General features: G+C 37.4%; 1 protein-coding gene across 1 annotated transcript in view; it reads right to left on the bottom strand.

Annotated features, from left to right (window-relative positions):
• Positions 1 to 14,399, bottom strand: part of LOC114242610 (prion-like-(Q/N-rich) domain-bearing protein 25) — a 37,958-nt gene that overhangs the window by 19,026 nt on the left and 4,533 nt on the right. The window contains exon 2 of the mRNA XM_028173836.2: positions 1,182 to 1,382. Coding sequence (XP_028029637.2) covers positions 1,182 to 1,248 — 67 coding nt within the window. The 5' untranslated portion in view covers positions 1,249 to 1,382. The remainder of the gene's footprint in view (positions 1 to 1,181; positions 1,383 to 14,399) is intronic.

Here is a 14,399-nt window from a genome sequence, read left to right as displayed (position 1 = left end):
TTTAATTTGTACATCGGTGGCAGTTTTATTTATCCCGAATCCCAGTGCGTAATAGTACTTATCTAGTACCCAGCTCATTTCGGCCGTGAAGCAGTAATGCGTTTCGGTTTGAAGGATGGGGCAGCCGTTGTACTGTCAAGACTGAGACTCTTGTCGTCTAGGCAATAAAAAAAATATCCTGCCCAGTTTTAAGAGCATGGAAATAAATAAAATTAATTTTTAGTTCGGTTAATTCTTTTAATGTCTATTTTAAACGCAACTGACTAGAGAAGTAACGCGATGAATTGAGAAACATAATTTTCTGATTTAAAATATTTTAGACGTATGTTTTTCACCGTAAATGATTCTCTACGCAGTTTATTGTGTACATTATTTATTTCTGTAAATGGGCAGATTAGCACGATTTATCTGCTGCTAAATTATTATATGAGCCGATTTATCATCTGCTGTTAATTGGTTATAGTTAGGAGCCCGTTGTATTCACAATGACCAGCTCCCATTTCACAAACCTCTAGCCCCAATTGCTTCGCGGCATAAATAGGAGGACAATCACCTCGGGACCAGGGCTCAGTGTGCTTAGTGCGAGTTTTTTAACGTTCTCGATAGCGTAAAAGTTAATTCAAATTTGTATGAAGTTGAATTTTTTTCCTTCGTTTGCCGCTAGGGGCGCTGTTTCTGTATACAAACTACATAGAAATTTGAGTTAACTTTTACGCGATCGAGAAGTTAAAAAAAAGTCGCACTAAGCACACATAATACGCCCTAGCGGCGTAATTACATAGCGATAATTGCGTATTTCACGCATCACGTTTTACGTAACCTAAACTATTGATTTTAATGTGTTACATGCTAGTTATTTTTTTTATTGCTTAGATGGGTGGACGAGCTCACAGCCCACCTGGTGTTAAGTGGTTACTGGAGCCCATAGACATCTACGACGTAAATGCGCCACCCACCTTGAGATAATAAATAAATAAATATTTATAATATAAGTTCTAAGGTCTCAAGTATGACAACGACTGCCTCAGTCTTCAAACCGAAACGCATTACTGCTTTACGGCAAAAATAGGTGGTACCTACACGCGCGGACTCACAAGAGGTCCTACCACCAGTAAAAAAATAAAGGGCTAAAGGGTTAAAGGGCTTAATCGCCAGTCGAATACAAAAATTATGTAACTCACGTTTCTCGGGGCCTTGTGCTGTCGCCAGGCCCAGGAGGGCCACGAAAATCAGCTGCCATCCTCCCATTTCGTCACTTCCGGTTATAAATATCGGGGCTGGCACGGCTCACCGTGTCTGGCAACGGCCGCTCGCGCCTGGCAGTGAAAACGGCAGGACTATTGGCAATCCGGCCGGGTACAAGCACGCCCTCGCTCGCGTCTCTAAAACAAAAGAGATTAAATCTAATATAACGAAGCGTAACGGTTCGTTGATAAGATAATTTTATCTCGTCTTCAATGATTAATTAAAGCGTGATAGGAAAAACACTTCGCAGTCACGAGACGAAGGGTCTTGATAGTGGGGGGGAGTGTGAGAAGTGAGAAGTACATGAGCGACGTTGATAGATAATGGTGCGTCTAAATGTGTTTCGTGTTAATGATAGAGAACAGTAAAAAAAAAAAAAAACTGACTTCAAAAAAACAAAGTCGTCAATGTATACGAAGTCCAAATACATTATTGAGGATGACACAGAAAGAACTGGCCAGACCTTGATAAAATTTAGATGTTACCACATAAGAAGTAGCGGCCTTCAAATAACAAAAACAAGCATGATAATAGGTCTAGTTATAAAAATAAGTCCTGAAGGAACACACACAAAAAAAGTAACAAAAAGTCGAATCGATGACCTTATCCTTTTTTGAAGTCGACTAACAACAAGTCAACAAATACAATGAATCTTTCGATAAGACAATTTCATTATTTTTTTGCCACCTATTCGCCGGTAGTCCAAGAGGCTATAGCGGCTACGCACTGGCCCTAACAAGAGCAGTGTTTCGCAGAATCTACCAGCGAATCGGAATCTCGACCCACTGAGAAAATCCGGCGAGAAACTCAGTGGGCTGTGTCTATGGGTTAGTTCGCTTATCAAACTCAAAGCACCGAATTTTGTCAGAATACTAATGTCTTATCATTATCTGTCAGCTAACTTCACTACGTTGTGCATGTAGTGGCATTTGAATTTACTACCCGATAATATTTGACGATTTTTTTATATATATATTCTTATTGCTTAGGTTGGTGGACGAGCTCACAGCCCTCCTGGTGTTAATTAAGTGGTTACTGGAGCCCATAGACGTCTACGACGTAAATACCGCCACTTACCTCGATACATAAGTTCTCAGTTTTAACGGTACAACGGCTATCCTACCCTTCAAATCGTAACGCATTACTGCTTCACGGTAGAAATAGGCAGGGTGGTGGTATCTACCCGTGCAGACTCACGCGTTGTCCTACCACTAGTAATTACGCAAATTGCAATTTTGCGGATTTGATTTTTATTACACGATGTTATTCCTTGACTGTAGAAGTCAATCGTGAACAATTGTTAAGTACATATTTTATTAGAATAATTGGTACCCGCCTGCGAATCGCTAGATACGTATGCACCGGGCGCCTTATCCTTTAGGCCACGACGACTTCAAATTAGCCTACACTTTAGCCTTCATGTGATACTGCACACTAATATTCAACGGGTCCTTAGCTAAGTTTTCTCATTTTGTAAGTCTCTTCGTGATTATGGCGCTTGCAACAAGCCGAAATATCGACGTAACGAATTAAATTTTAAATCGTGCGTATAATGTTTTCGTAAGTTGATTTAGACGCTCATTTTATTTGCTTCCATTTACTATCATTCTGGAAGCCAGGCTCAGAGGAAGGCAATCCACGAGAACATAGGCGACCTGATGCTTCTTCTTAAACATCATCAGCGTAAACACGACCGCTCTGACAAGAGTGTGGGCCTAAGAAGAAGTTTTTTATTAGGTTTTGTTAATTGCGATTGTATTTTTAAAATATGATCTAATAAGTGATCAATTAAAATGTATTGTCTTAATAAACGTTTTACTGGACATTTAAATTATATTTTACCAAAAATCCGCTGGTACTAACAGAATATATTTATAGATAAGAAGATTCATTCCTAACGGTTCCTCCGGGCTTTGAGAGGTAATGTTTTATTTGTATTTAGAAATTTATTAATTTCGTGTCATATTTTATTGATAAACCGAATTAACTATATCTCTTTACCTTTACTATGCGTTACCTATACCCAGTATTACGTATACCTTACTTACCCTAACTATATCTATATAGTTCTGAGAGAAGTACCTACGTGAATCCGAAGCGGCGTTCGGTAATTAAAACACGAACCCATTTTCGAATACTTCCCTAAGGCATTAGTGTAGACACTTACAGAATGACTAATGTAGTAAATGAAGATATTACATAGATGTGAAAGTGTCAATAAAAAATGTTTACTTAAAAACAGTTTACCGTTTTTTTTTAAATTAAATTTTCATATTTTTTTATTCTAATTTTTTTTAATGATTGAATTTCGCAAGCAAACGAACATAACGCCACGTTCGTACCGTTGAGAATTGTTATTAAGCCTCGTTTTGAGAATAATATGCCATAAATCCCCTTTAAATACAATACATTCTTGTACGCGACAAATTTGATCTGTGGAATAATCTAGATTTTTATTTTATTTTTTTATTGCTTAGATGGTTAGCTCACAGCCCACCTGGTGTTAAGTGTTACTGGAGCCCATGGACATCTACAACGTAAACGCGCCACCCACCTTGAGATATAAGTTCTAAGATCTCAGTATAGTTACAACGGCTGCCCCACCCTTCAAACCGAAACGCATTACTGCTTCACGGCAGAATTAGGCAGGGCGGTGGTACCTACCCGCGCGGACTCACTAGAGGTCCTACCACCAGTAAAAATATTAAGTATTAAAATATTAAGTTAAAATATTAAGATATTAATTGTTTAAAAAATAAATATAATAATTCTTAAATAACGAATTCCAGATTGAGACATAATAAAACTTTATTAAAAGAAAAGTGATAAATGAAATAACAATAGATAAAATCTAATATTAAATCACATTTATTTCTAAGCGAGATATCGTTTCGCTTCGTTGGCTCGGTTGTTTCACACGTTGCTTACTGCACCGACTCGGAATGGCTTTGGAAAATTCGTGTCGATAACACTTAACTCGCATACAATTATTATGGTACAGTAAATCCGGTCTAAATATGAATTGAAAAAAATAGCCTATGTCTGTATTATTATGTATATGAATGTCTGTTCATAGACTTAAGAAAACTGTGAAGGAACGTTTGTGCAACAAGGCATATTATAAAGTTAAGGATTATTTACTAGATGGCACTACGTGGGAATGAGGCGTTCGCTCCTGGCCTTTTCATTTTTCATTTATTTTTGTTTAATTGTATTTTTGACTTGTTTTTACGTTTATTGTAAATATATAAAAAAAAATATATTTAAGAAAAAACAAAAAAAAAGCCCGCTGAGTTTGTTTCGCCGGTTCTTCTCAGGACTGTGGCTTTTTTTGGAACCGGTGGTAAAGTTAACATTGATAATTAGATTTTGACATTTAACAAGTGTGTTGTACTGACATCTAAGTTGAAATAAATTATTTTGAATTTTGATTTTTTTATATAAATAAGCAAAGTTAAATATTTCTATGGTCATATGTGCTGGCTGTGCTGGAAAATTGGAATGAAAAGAAAAAATGTTAAATATTATAAGAGATTTTTGAAGTTCCATTCATACTAAGATATGTGTTAATAAATTATTCGAGGTCTGCCCTTGGGCGCGCATCATTCAAAAAGTACCTAATGTATCTTAATCAAAACTTACTTCTTACAAACATTACTTACCTACCTAGAATTTTAAAATGATCACTTTTATTTATTCGAATGATATTAAAGTTTACTACACTTATTCGATAGATGGAGTTGTAAGTTTAATATTGAAATTAATTACTCTTGAAGAATACGCAAGTGGAGTCGCATGCACAGCTAGCTTATAAGCTGAATTAAACGCTGTCAGTTTTGTTTTGACTCCATAACAATTGAACCAATTTTTTTGAAATTCGTTCTGGGAATAGTTTAAAAGGAAAAGAAATAGAGGCTACCTTTATTTCTAGGTGGGAAATAGGATGACGGTACATTTAACACTAAACATACCATAACGGGTCAAATGACCCATTTTGAACTTTTACATTGAAAATGCACATATCCTCTTATTGCTTTTGCAAATTAGACTTCATGACTTTTTCTTAACAATAAATCTACAATTATTACACTTTTTTTAGTAATACTTATCATACCTATACCGTTATGTAGGTACCCGCTATTGTAGAAATAGGTACCAGTAAGTGTTGGTATGATTAGCGTTAATGTTACAGACTAAAAATTTGTTTTACTATCGAATAATGATTTGAAGAAATACGAACTAGCTACTAAAGCTGTTTCATGTTGAAGCTATTTAACAATTAAAAAATGTTTAAATCAGTCCTTTTTTTCATAAGCCTTTTGTTTTTGCGAAGTGATTACTGAGACCAGGTATATCACATGGTGGATGCCAGCACCTTGAGACCTTGTGAGTATACCGGCTGTCTGAACAGTTCTAGCCCTACCTCATGGCTGTTCCGTGGTGTAAAGTAGACAGGGAGGTAGTAACCGGTCAGCGTCCTCACCAAACCCATCGCTTGCGACGAAAGGCCTGGCGAATAAATTAACCCACAGACACAGCCCACTGAGTTTCTCGCTAGATCTTCTCAGTGGGTCGCGGCTCCGATCCGGTGGTAGATTCTTCGAAACACTGCTCTTCCCGTGCAGCGTTAGCAACACCTCCGGTTTGAGCCCCGAGAGCTCACCTACACGCTAAGGCAACGCTGATATAGTCATTGAAGCCTATAGGTAGGAAAAAAAAGACGTAGTACCTACCCTTGCGGGTAACAGTATGCCCTTTCTAACCGAACGCATGACTGCTTTGTGGCATTAAATAGATAGGACGTAAGCATCTCTCATAGTGCGAGTAATATTAAGGTCTATCACCAGTATGATACAAACAGGATAAATCAAATATAAACTACCGAGACGACATAAATAAAAATCATTGTGTGTTCTATTCAAAGTATTTCGAAAAAAAAAAGACAACGCTATATAACTTTAAAAACATTCTCTTCCGTCTTTCTCGACTACGTTTTTCCACTTAATTAGTCTACAATAAATTCCTAACGCGGTCCAGATACCTTAAGTTCTTCCGCTGAATGTATCAATGTTATCTGTGTACATTTTTTTTGTTTTACTTTGAAATTGGAACGATTTCGTAATGTCAAACGTGCAGCTGTGACAATGTTTCGTCAAAACATATTTTACGGCCCGGAATGCAGTGCTTTTTAGGATACGTGTTCATACGTCACAACCTACTTCGTTTCCAGCTACCGGAATAAATGAACAACACCGAAATGTGTGAATTATATGGTGCAATAAACATGCTACTCTATAAACTTTCTTCGTCGTTGACGACAGAGCGCTAGTTGGAGAAATAAGTGAAGATAATGCTACTTTGGTCAGACGACAGGGAAGAGGTGGGAGTAATTCGAAGCGTCCAGCGTCACCTACTTTCATTTTTAATGTAATATACGCATTATATGCAAAACGGTAATATATTTTTTTTATTATGAACTAGAAATTCTCTCTATGCCTTTAAGACATCGTTTTGAAGTTGAGTAGAAGGTTTGAAGGTTTGAACACCAGAAAAAGAATCACAGGGCAAGCTTTGCAAATTGAATGCGGATTTACCGCGTGCGATGTCGTTAGAGGCCAAAACGAACTTAGCGCTACCATGCACTAATAACACAAGTTCAACGACAGTGTTTGCGATTTTTGTATTGATTTCAAGATATTTCGATTTTTTATTTATTTATTTATTTTATTTATACTTTATGCACAAAACAAAACTTGTACACAGGCGGACTTAATGCCATGGGCATTCTCTTCCGATTTTTTATGTTTGTATTTCGTAATTTTAAACAACTAATTGATATTATCCCACATATTGATTGCTTTTAAATTTAAATAAAGTCTCTTATAATTTGCTAGCTGTACTCGTCCGCTTCGCTGGGCATTTAAAATTAACATTATTCTCACCCCCACAAAGATTCTCATCATTAACGCCCCAGTAACTGTTGTATAGAGTCCAACACTCATATAAATATTAGTCTATCCATTAAGTACATGTATTTTCTACATGGATACCAAGTTTCAAGTCAATCGAATGCATGGTTCAGTAGTTATAATGGAACATCCGTAAAAAGCACTGTAGATTTAGTGCAGTATAGATTATTGGCAAGTTGAAAAAAAATCATGGCGGAACAAGGAACTAGAATGATTGACTAAATTGATTGAGTACGAACATTGTAAAAGTTAAGTGTATTAATTTGTTCTCGTATACCTACCAAAGTCCATTGCTACATCAACAATATTACGCAATTCGACTAATCCAAAACGAGGCCTAATAAAAAAACTATCTGTACGTAAAGATCGTGACCGGAGATAGGCTGCGCGTGCGCACCATCCGTCTTCCGAGCGCGGGAAGCCGCCACGCCAGTCTTGTGATGATCGACGATTAATATCTACAAAAAAATACTTTATGATCTGTTCATGTGTTCCCGAAAAACACTTTTTTTTTTAATAAATTTTTATTAGGCCCCTTAATCTGGCGTTCGTTATTTAAAAATTGATATTATTCTTATTTTTTAAACAAGTAGAATCTAGATCATTCCAATTCAAATTTGCCGCGTACAAGAATGGATTGTATTTATAGGGGATTATGGCATATTCTTCTCAAAACGAGGCTTAATATGAATTCGCAACGGTACCAACGTGGTGTTATGATTGCCTCGCGAAATTCAATCATTAAAAAAACAATAAGAAAGAAAAAGATGCCAATTTAATTTGAAAAAAAAAAAACGGAAAATTGTTCATAATAATAAATACTTTCTATTGACACTTTCACATTTATGTAATATCTTCATTTATTACATTAGTAATTCTGTAAGTGTCTACACTAATGCCTTAGGGAAGTATTCGAAAATGGGTTCGGGCTTTTAAACGAACCGTCTATGTACCCGAACGAAACCGTGGTCAAAACATTTCTCTTTTATAAAAAAAAAAAAAAACGCATCACAGCAGAGATAGTGTCAAAAAAAACTACAGATCGTGACCATAGATAAAGCTTACGATCTATTAGTCGAGGGCGCGGAAAGAGCCGCCTTTTGTCGGCTGATATGTACTATGTATGTAGTATTACTTAGATGTTTATCTTTTCGAGAATTTAATTGGCTTAATCTAGGTATAGAACGATCAATTTAAGATCGATTGAGAAAGAACGATCAATTTAAGATCGATTGAGAAACTATGGTTAAGTTTTTAAATAATTTTAATTTTTGCTCTTGTTTGCTTGGCTCACCATCGCTCGATGTGGCTCACGATCATTACTGAGTGATAGATAGAATTCGTATAGCCGAAAAATAAGAGAATAATTTTACTACCAAATGATATTCCGTCCGTTCTGGCAGAATACGAGGCCGTAGGCCAGTTTGTCTACCTTGGTTCTGTGATTACGGATAAGGAGAGTTGTGTGACGTATTGGAATGGCTAAAACAGCTATGGCGCAGTTGAGCAAAGTTTGGAAAGATCGTAATATTTCGAATAGGACCAAAATACATATTGTGCAGTCACTGGTCTTTTAAATCGCTCTCTATGGAGCAGAATTATGGACCATATAAGCAGTTGAACGAAACAGAGTTGATGCTTTTGAAATGTGGTGTTGGCGCCGCCTATTAAGGATTCCATTGACGGCCCACCGCACGAACATCTCAGTCCTACAACAGCTTAAAACTGAGAACGCTCAACGCCTGTCTACCACCTGTCTGCAACGCATAATGCACTACTTTGGCCACGTTGCCCATAGAAGTGTAGACAACGGAAAGCGTCCTAGAGGCCGGAGCCCCAAACGTTGGTCCGACCAGATCTCCGAGCAAACCAGCGGACCACTTAGCGCTGCACTACACCAGGCAACTGACCGGAACCGATGGAGACTGGTAGTCGACAGAAACGGTGTCACGATCCTCAGCAATGAGGGAGCGATGGAGAAGAAGAAGATATTCCGTCAAATTACGTAATGCTAAAACTTATACTGTTTACCTACAATAAATGAATAAGTCGATAATTACAAATCACAGTGTATTTAATAAATAATAATAAATTTTAATATTACAAAATAATAATTTGTAAAATATTAAAATGGATATTCTGGCCAACGGATCGCTTCTCCTGTGTGGCGGGAAAAACTCTTCTTGTTTTACTCGGCCTTTAACGACTATTTGTTTTTGACAGTCATTAAAAGTCAGCGCCATCTATACCTAAAAATTTACACTAATACAATTTGTACAGTTTCAGTAAAGGACTGTAGATGGCATTAGCGACATGAAAAATCTAGAGCATGTCTTGTAATGTTTTTGCTTGCGAACACTGCATTGTTATGTATACAGCATAAATTTATACATAATCCATGATGCTAATGACACGAGTGACCGCTTTCTTTTAAATTTGCTGGTTAAGCAAAAAGAACGTTTTGTAGTTTATTATTAAAACAATAATTATTAATCAAAACAAACGGGCGATAGGACGTTATTTACATTCACTTATAACTCAAGACCAAACTAATATTGCATTGTGCTGACAAAGAAAGGCTTCGAAGACAAAATAAAGATTTCATTGAAACAATAACAACAGAAAATAAGTTTTAGTTTAAAGGCTTCGTCAAACAGAACGCGTAATTAGCGCGCGTCAGAGCGCTACGCTATAGCGCTCACAGCGCTGGCGCTCTGTTTGACGGTATGATACCGTAGTACAACACATCCCGGCGTCATAGCGCGGCGTTAGTTTAGCACTCTGACGCGCGCTAAGGACGCGTTCTGTTTGACAAAGGCTTTAATGTATCATCTATTGTAAGCGCTAGATTGATGTTGAAAATTGCGTCATTTATACAAAGCGAACACTAGCTTCAACGACTTGTCATTTTGATAATAGATCTTCGTAGTTTACTCACTGAGCATAACGCCAACTAAAGTTAAAATAATAAAGTATACTTATTTTTCTTTATAATTCAAATACATTGTAGAGTTACAGTGTCAGTCTTGCGTATTATTTTTTTATTATCATTTCTATTACGATGAAAACTAAAATCGCACAGATTTAAAGAAACTGTTAGCATAGATAATACACATAAATTAATTATAGATAAACAACTCAAGCACTCAACAAAAATGTTTACGGGCGTCGGCCACTAGATGGCTTCGGTTCGATTAGTTTATTAGATGATATCGAGTAGATTGATAAAATTTGTCTATAGCAAATAAAGACTTGTACGATTTATTATTTTATTATTTTCTGTGTTTAATTATACAATAATTAAATGCCTTAACTTTAACAACATATAAGCTTAGGGGCATCCGCTACAAGATGTCGCTAGTTTTCATACAAAAAAGTATTTGTCTTAAAGTATCGCAGTTTCAGGGCCCTGATCGTTAGTTCGTTCTGTGTGAAATAAAACGTAAGAGTCTAGAAATAATTTGTATTGAACACTGGAGGGTGGTTAGCAGAAAGTTCAAATGTCGATGAATAAAATCTTCGTCGACAGACGATCAGAAAAATTGTAAAGTTTTATCGAAAATAATACGTAGCGAATACCTTTAACAAAAACTTCAACTACATTATAATTTTAGTGTAATGTATGTAACCGGTTTGAATCAACATGAGTATGTAATAAATCTTGTAAGTAAAGGACATGGAAACTTCATTCTTCGATTTATCGAAACAATATGGCCTTCTCAGAATAAATACTGACGATAGGGTTTTACGAGTCGGCATAGGTCACTGCTCTACCTATTTCTGCCGTGGAGCAGTAATGCGTGTCGGTCTGAAGAGTGACGCAGCCTTTGTACTTTATAAACTGAGATTTATGATTTATGTCTTGAGGGTGACGGCATTTACGTTGTTGATGCCTATGGGCTCCGGTAACCACTTAACACCAGGTAGTCTGAAAGATCGTTCATCTATCACGCAATAAAATAAAACATTAATTTCGATTGAAGCCTACGAAATATGACATGTGTGTATTAATGGGATTGTGTCACTCAGTGATTCTCGTAGCGGCAAAGTTTTTTATTTATCTAGGTGACTGGTGGTAGGACATCTTGTGGGTGGCGCATTTACGTCGTAGATGTCTATGGGCTCCAGTAACCGTTTCACATCAGGTGGGCTGTGAGCTCGTCCACCCATCTGAGCAATAAAAAAAAAATTTTCGGACGAGTTCAGCGCCCAACTGATGTTAAGTGACTATCGAAGTTCGTGGGCATTACAATAGGAATGCACGCCACCAGCTTTGAAACACGAGGTCGAAAACTCATGTAAGTCGCACAACTATTTTCCGAACTATTTTGCCACTTTTTTCCCCTGCCTATTCGTTGGTAGGCTATTTCAGCTAAGCCCCGACGAAATGTTGCCATAGTCTATCACTCGTATGCGTTCACTGCCACCGGTAAGCAAATTAGTACTTTTTATTAGTCAAAATGTACCGAAGCGTGGAAATCATTGTCGCTGTGAGTGTAGAACTCAGCCATCCATTCGTTCAAACCGCACAGCGGAACAACAACTTGTCGGTAACATTGTATGGACGTATTGTATGAAGAGCCGTGACGGGTGGCGTATGGGACCTACAAGCCGGATTCAATTCCATTATTTATATATATTTTTTGTTATAACTATAGCTAGTAGCTTCAGAGTTATGTTAGCTTCAGGTAACGTGTAGGCGAGCTTACGGGACTCAGCCTGGGAGATTTTGGCTAACATCTACCCAGGCAAGTGCTTCGATGAATCTACCATACCGCGACCTATCCAGAAGATCCGGCGAGAAACTCAGTGGGCCGCGTATGTGGGTTAAGTTTCACGACAAACCCTTCGTCGTATTCGACAGGTTCGCCGAGAATGGTGGCCGTTTCTTGGAATGCCTAATAGCAAAGCCTATAGTAGATTGGGAGGATCAGAAATGACGTATATCTTATCTTATCTTATACCTTTAAACGAGCAATTCTTGTATATATATAATCTGAATCTCGGAAACGGCTCCAACGATTTTTATAAAATTTAGTGTACAGGGGATTTCAGGGGCGATAAATTGATCTAGCTATGATTTATTTTCAGAAAATGTTGTTTTTTTCGTGTTTTCAATAATCAACTCTTCCCGACATCTATTGGCGAATAATAATACTATTTTTCTTAATTGAGGGCAACTAACCAAGATGGCGTTATCAAAAAGAAAACCGAGCAAAGCTCGGGCATCATCTAGTTTCTATTAAAGCCGCTTTGTAAAGATCAATTGACAGTACAAAAAGAAAGGTTTTTTCAAAAGAGCAAAATTGTAGCCAAAGTTGAATATAATTTGATGCACAAAATATATTAAGTTTGTTATTTTTACGAGAGAATTGTATGGAATGGCAAATTAAATTTATGTTTTCTTACAAATAAGTCATTAACCTCGTTGAAACATACAGCACGTGCAAAAACATGTATCATTAAATCGATTTATGTTGACAATTATGAGTATCTGAACGAGAGTATGTTAATGACTTTTTGTTTGCGAACTTAGAACACCCCATATATACATGGTTCAAGTTAAGTGCATGGTATGTATATACATGGTACAATCATTCTCGTTGTGCGGTTAGGGTTCGCATTGTACATATGGACTATATACCGCTATTTTGCTTAATTCTAGTGTGACACAGTCATTGGGCCCAGTTTGCAGGATATTTATCAAAACTACTCATATGTATGTGTGATATATACGGATTTGAGAATCCATTGAGTGGGAGGTCAGCCCACGTGCCTATTTAAGGCAATAGATAATACTGATGCGCTGATGATAGTGTGCTCTGGGCCTGAGTAGTACCACCGTCTTAAGGTCCAGCGGGGTATTCCGAGGCATATGTGGCATTACCTGGGACACAGGTACAGTCTGACGAACTGTCGTCTCGACGACCCTGTAGGTCAGGCGTTGAAAAGAGCTGTGCGTCTGGTTGTAGACGCCTGTCTAACTTGGTCTGTCTCAGGTGGGATAGAGCATCGGGCGATTTAGTAGGTGGTAGGTTTTAACGCCTTCAGCCTTGGCCTTTAGCATCTTCGGCTAAGAAGTCCCACACAGCGCGCATCCCAAGGCACGGGAACCTTGTAGGTAGCTCGAAAAAAAGGTACCACCATTCTGCCGATTTCTGCCGCGAAACAATAATGTGTTCCGATTGGAATGGCAACCGTGGTATTATAGAACTCAGGCCTAGAACTTATGTGTCAAGTTGAGTGGCAGTGTTTACATTATTGACGTCTATATGTGTTCTGTTTACCACTTAATAACATGTGGACCATGAGGTCGTGCACCGATTGAGCAATTAACAAAACACAAAGTCATTTTCATAAGAAACGCTTTTACTAAATGAACATTTAGTAGAGGAAAATTAAAGTATAATACTGTTACGCGCTGGGGTTCCGGATAAATAAAATCAACACTTCGAACACTTTAAACACTTTAAAATTCTCTATTCGCTTTTTCCGCTTCGCTTCAGGTGATCCGTTCGCTGTTTCGCTTCGAGTAGTTCCGATTACTGAATGTGCGCCATCTTTGCAACGCTTTTATAGTCGAGACGAAATCCCTAGAATCGTCGAGAATATTCCACAAAAGTAGAGTATTGTGTGTTTCCTCTATCTGACAATAGATGGCGTTGTACTTCTCGAGCGTTCTAGATGCTTCTAGATCCTTCGATATTTGTTCGACTATTCGGCGACAGATGGCGTTACTCTTAGCGGCGTAACAATACATTTTAATATTCTGATATTTAGCTTCCCAACAATGTATTAGTTCGATGGTGTATTCAAAACCACGCGGCGTATAGACAAGCTATAACTGATTGTAAATGCTTTTTTGTCATTTCCATTTAACTCTATATGCAAGATTACATTTGCAATGAAACAAAGCTATATACCTAATGTGTACATATCTCAAGCGTACTTGAAGATTTTAACCTGAATATAACGGTACATTAACTTCCTTAATTTTCGTAAGAACGCTCTGTTTTTTTTTTTCATAAACTACCTAAAACAATCTGGTATACAGGTACATTGCACATTTTCTCGAACTCCTTATAAATTCAATGAATGTATTTCATTCATACTTTTATTAATATTATAAACTAGCGACCCGCCCTCGCTTCGCTTCGGAAACATTAAAACACACATGAAACAAAA

This window comes from Bombyx mandarina, chromosome 15, assembly GCF_030267445.1.
Source record: "Bombyx mandarina strain Sakado chromosome 15, ASM3026744v2".
Taxonomy (NCBI): Eukaryota; Metazoa; Arthropoda; class Insecta; order Lepidoptera; family Bombycidae; genus Bombyx; species Bombyx mandarina.
The sequence above is the reverse complement of the archived record's forward strand: the minus strand, read 5'-3'. Positions and strand labels throughout refer to the sequence as shown.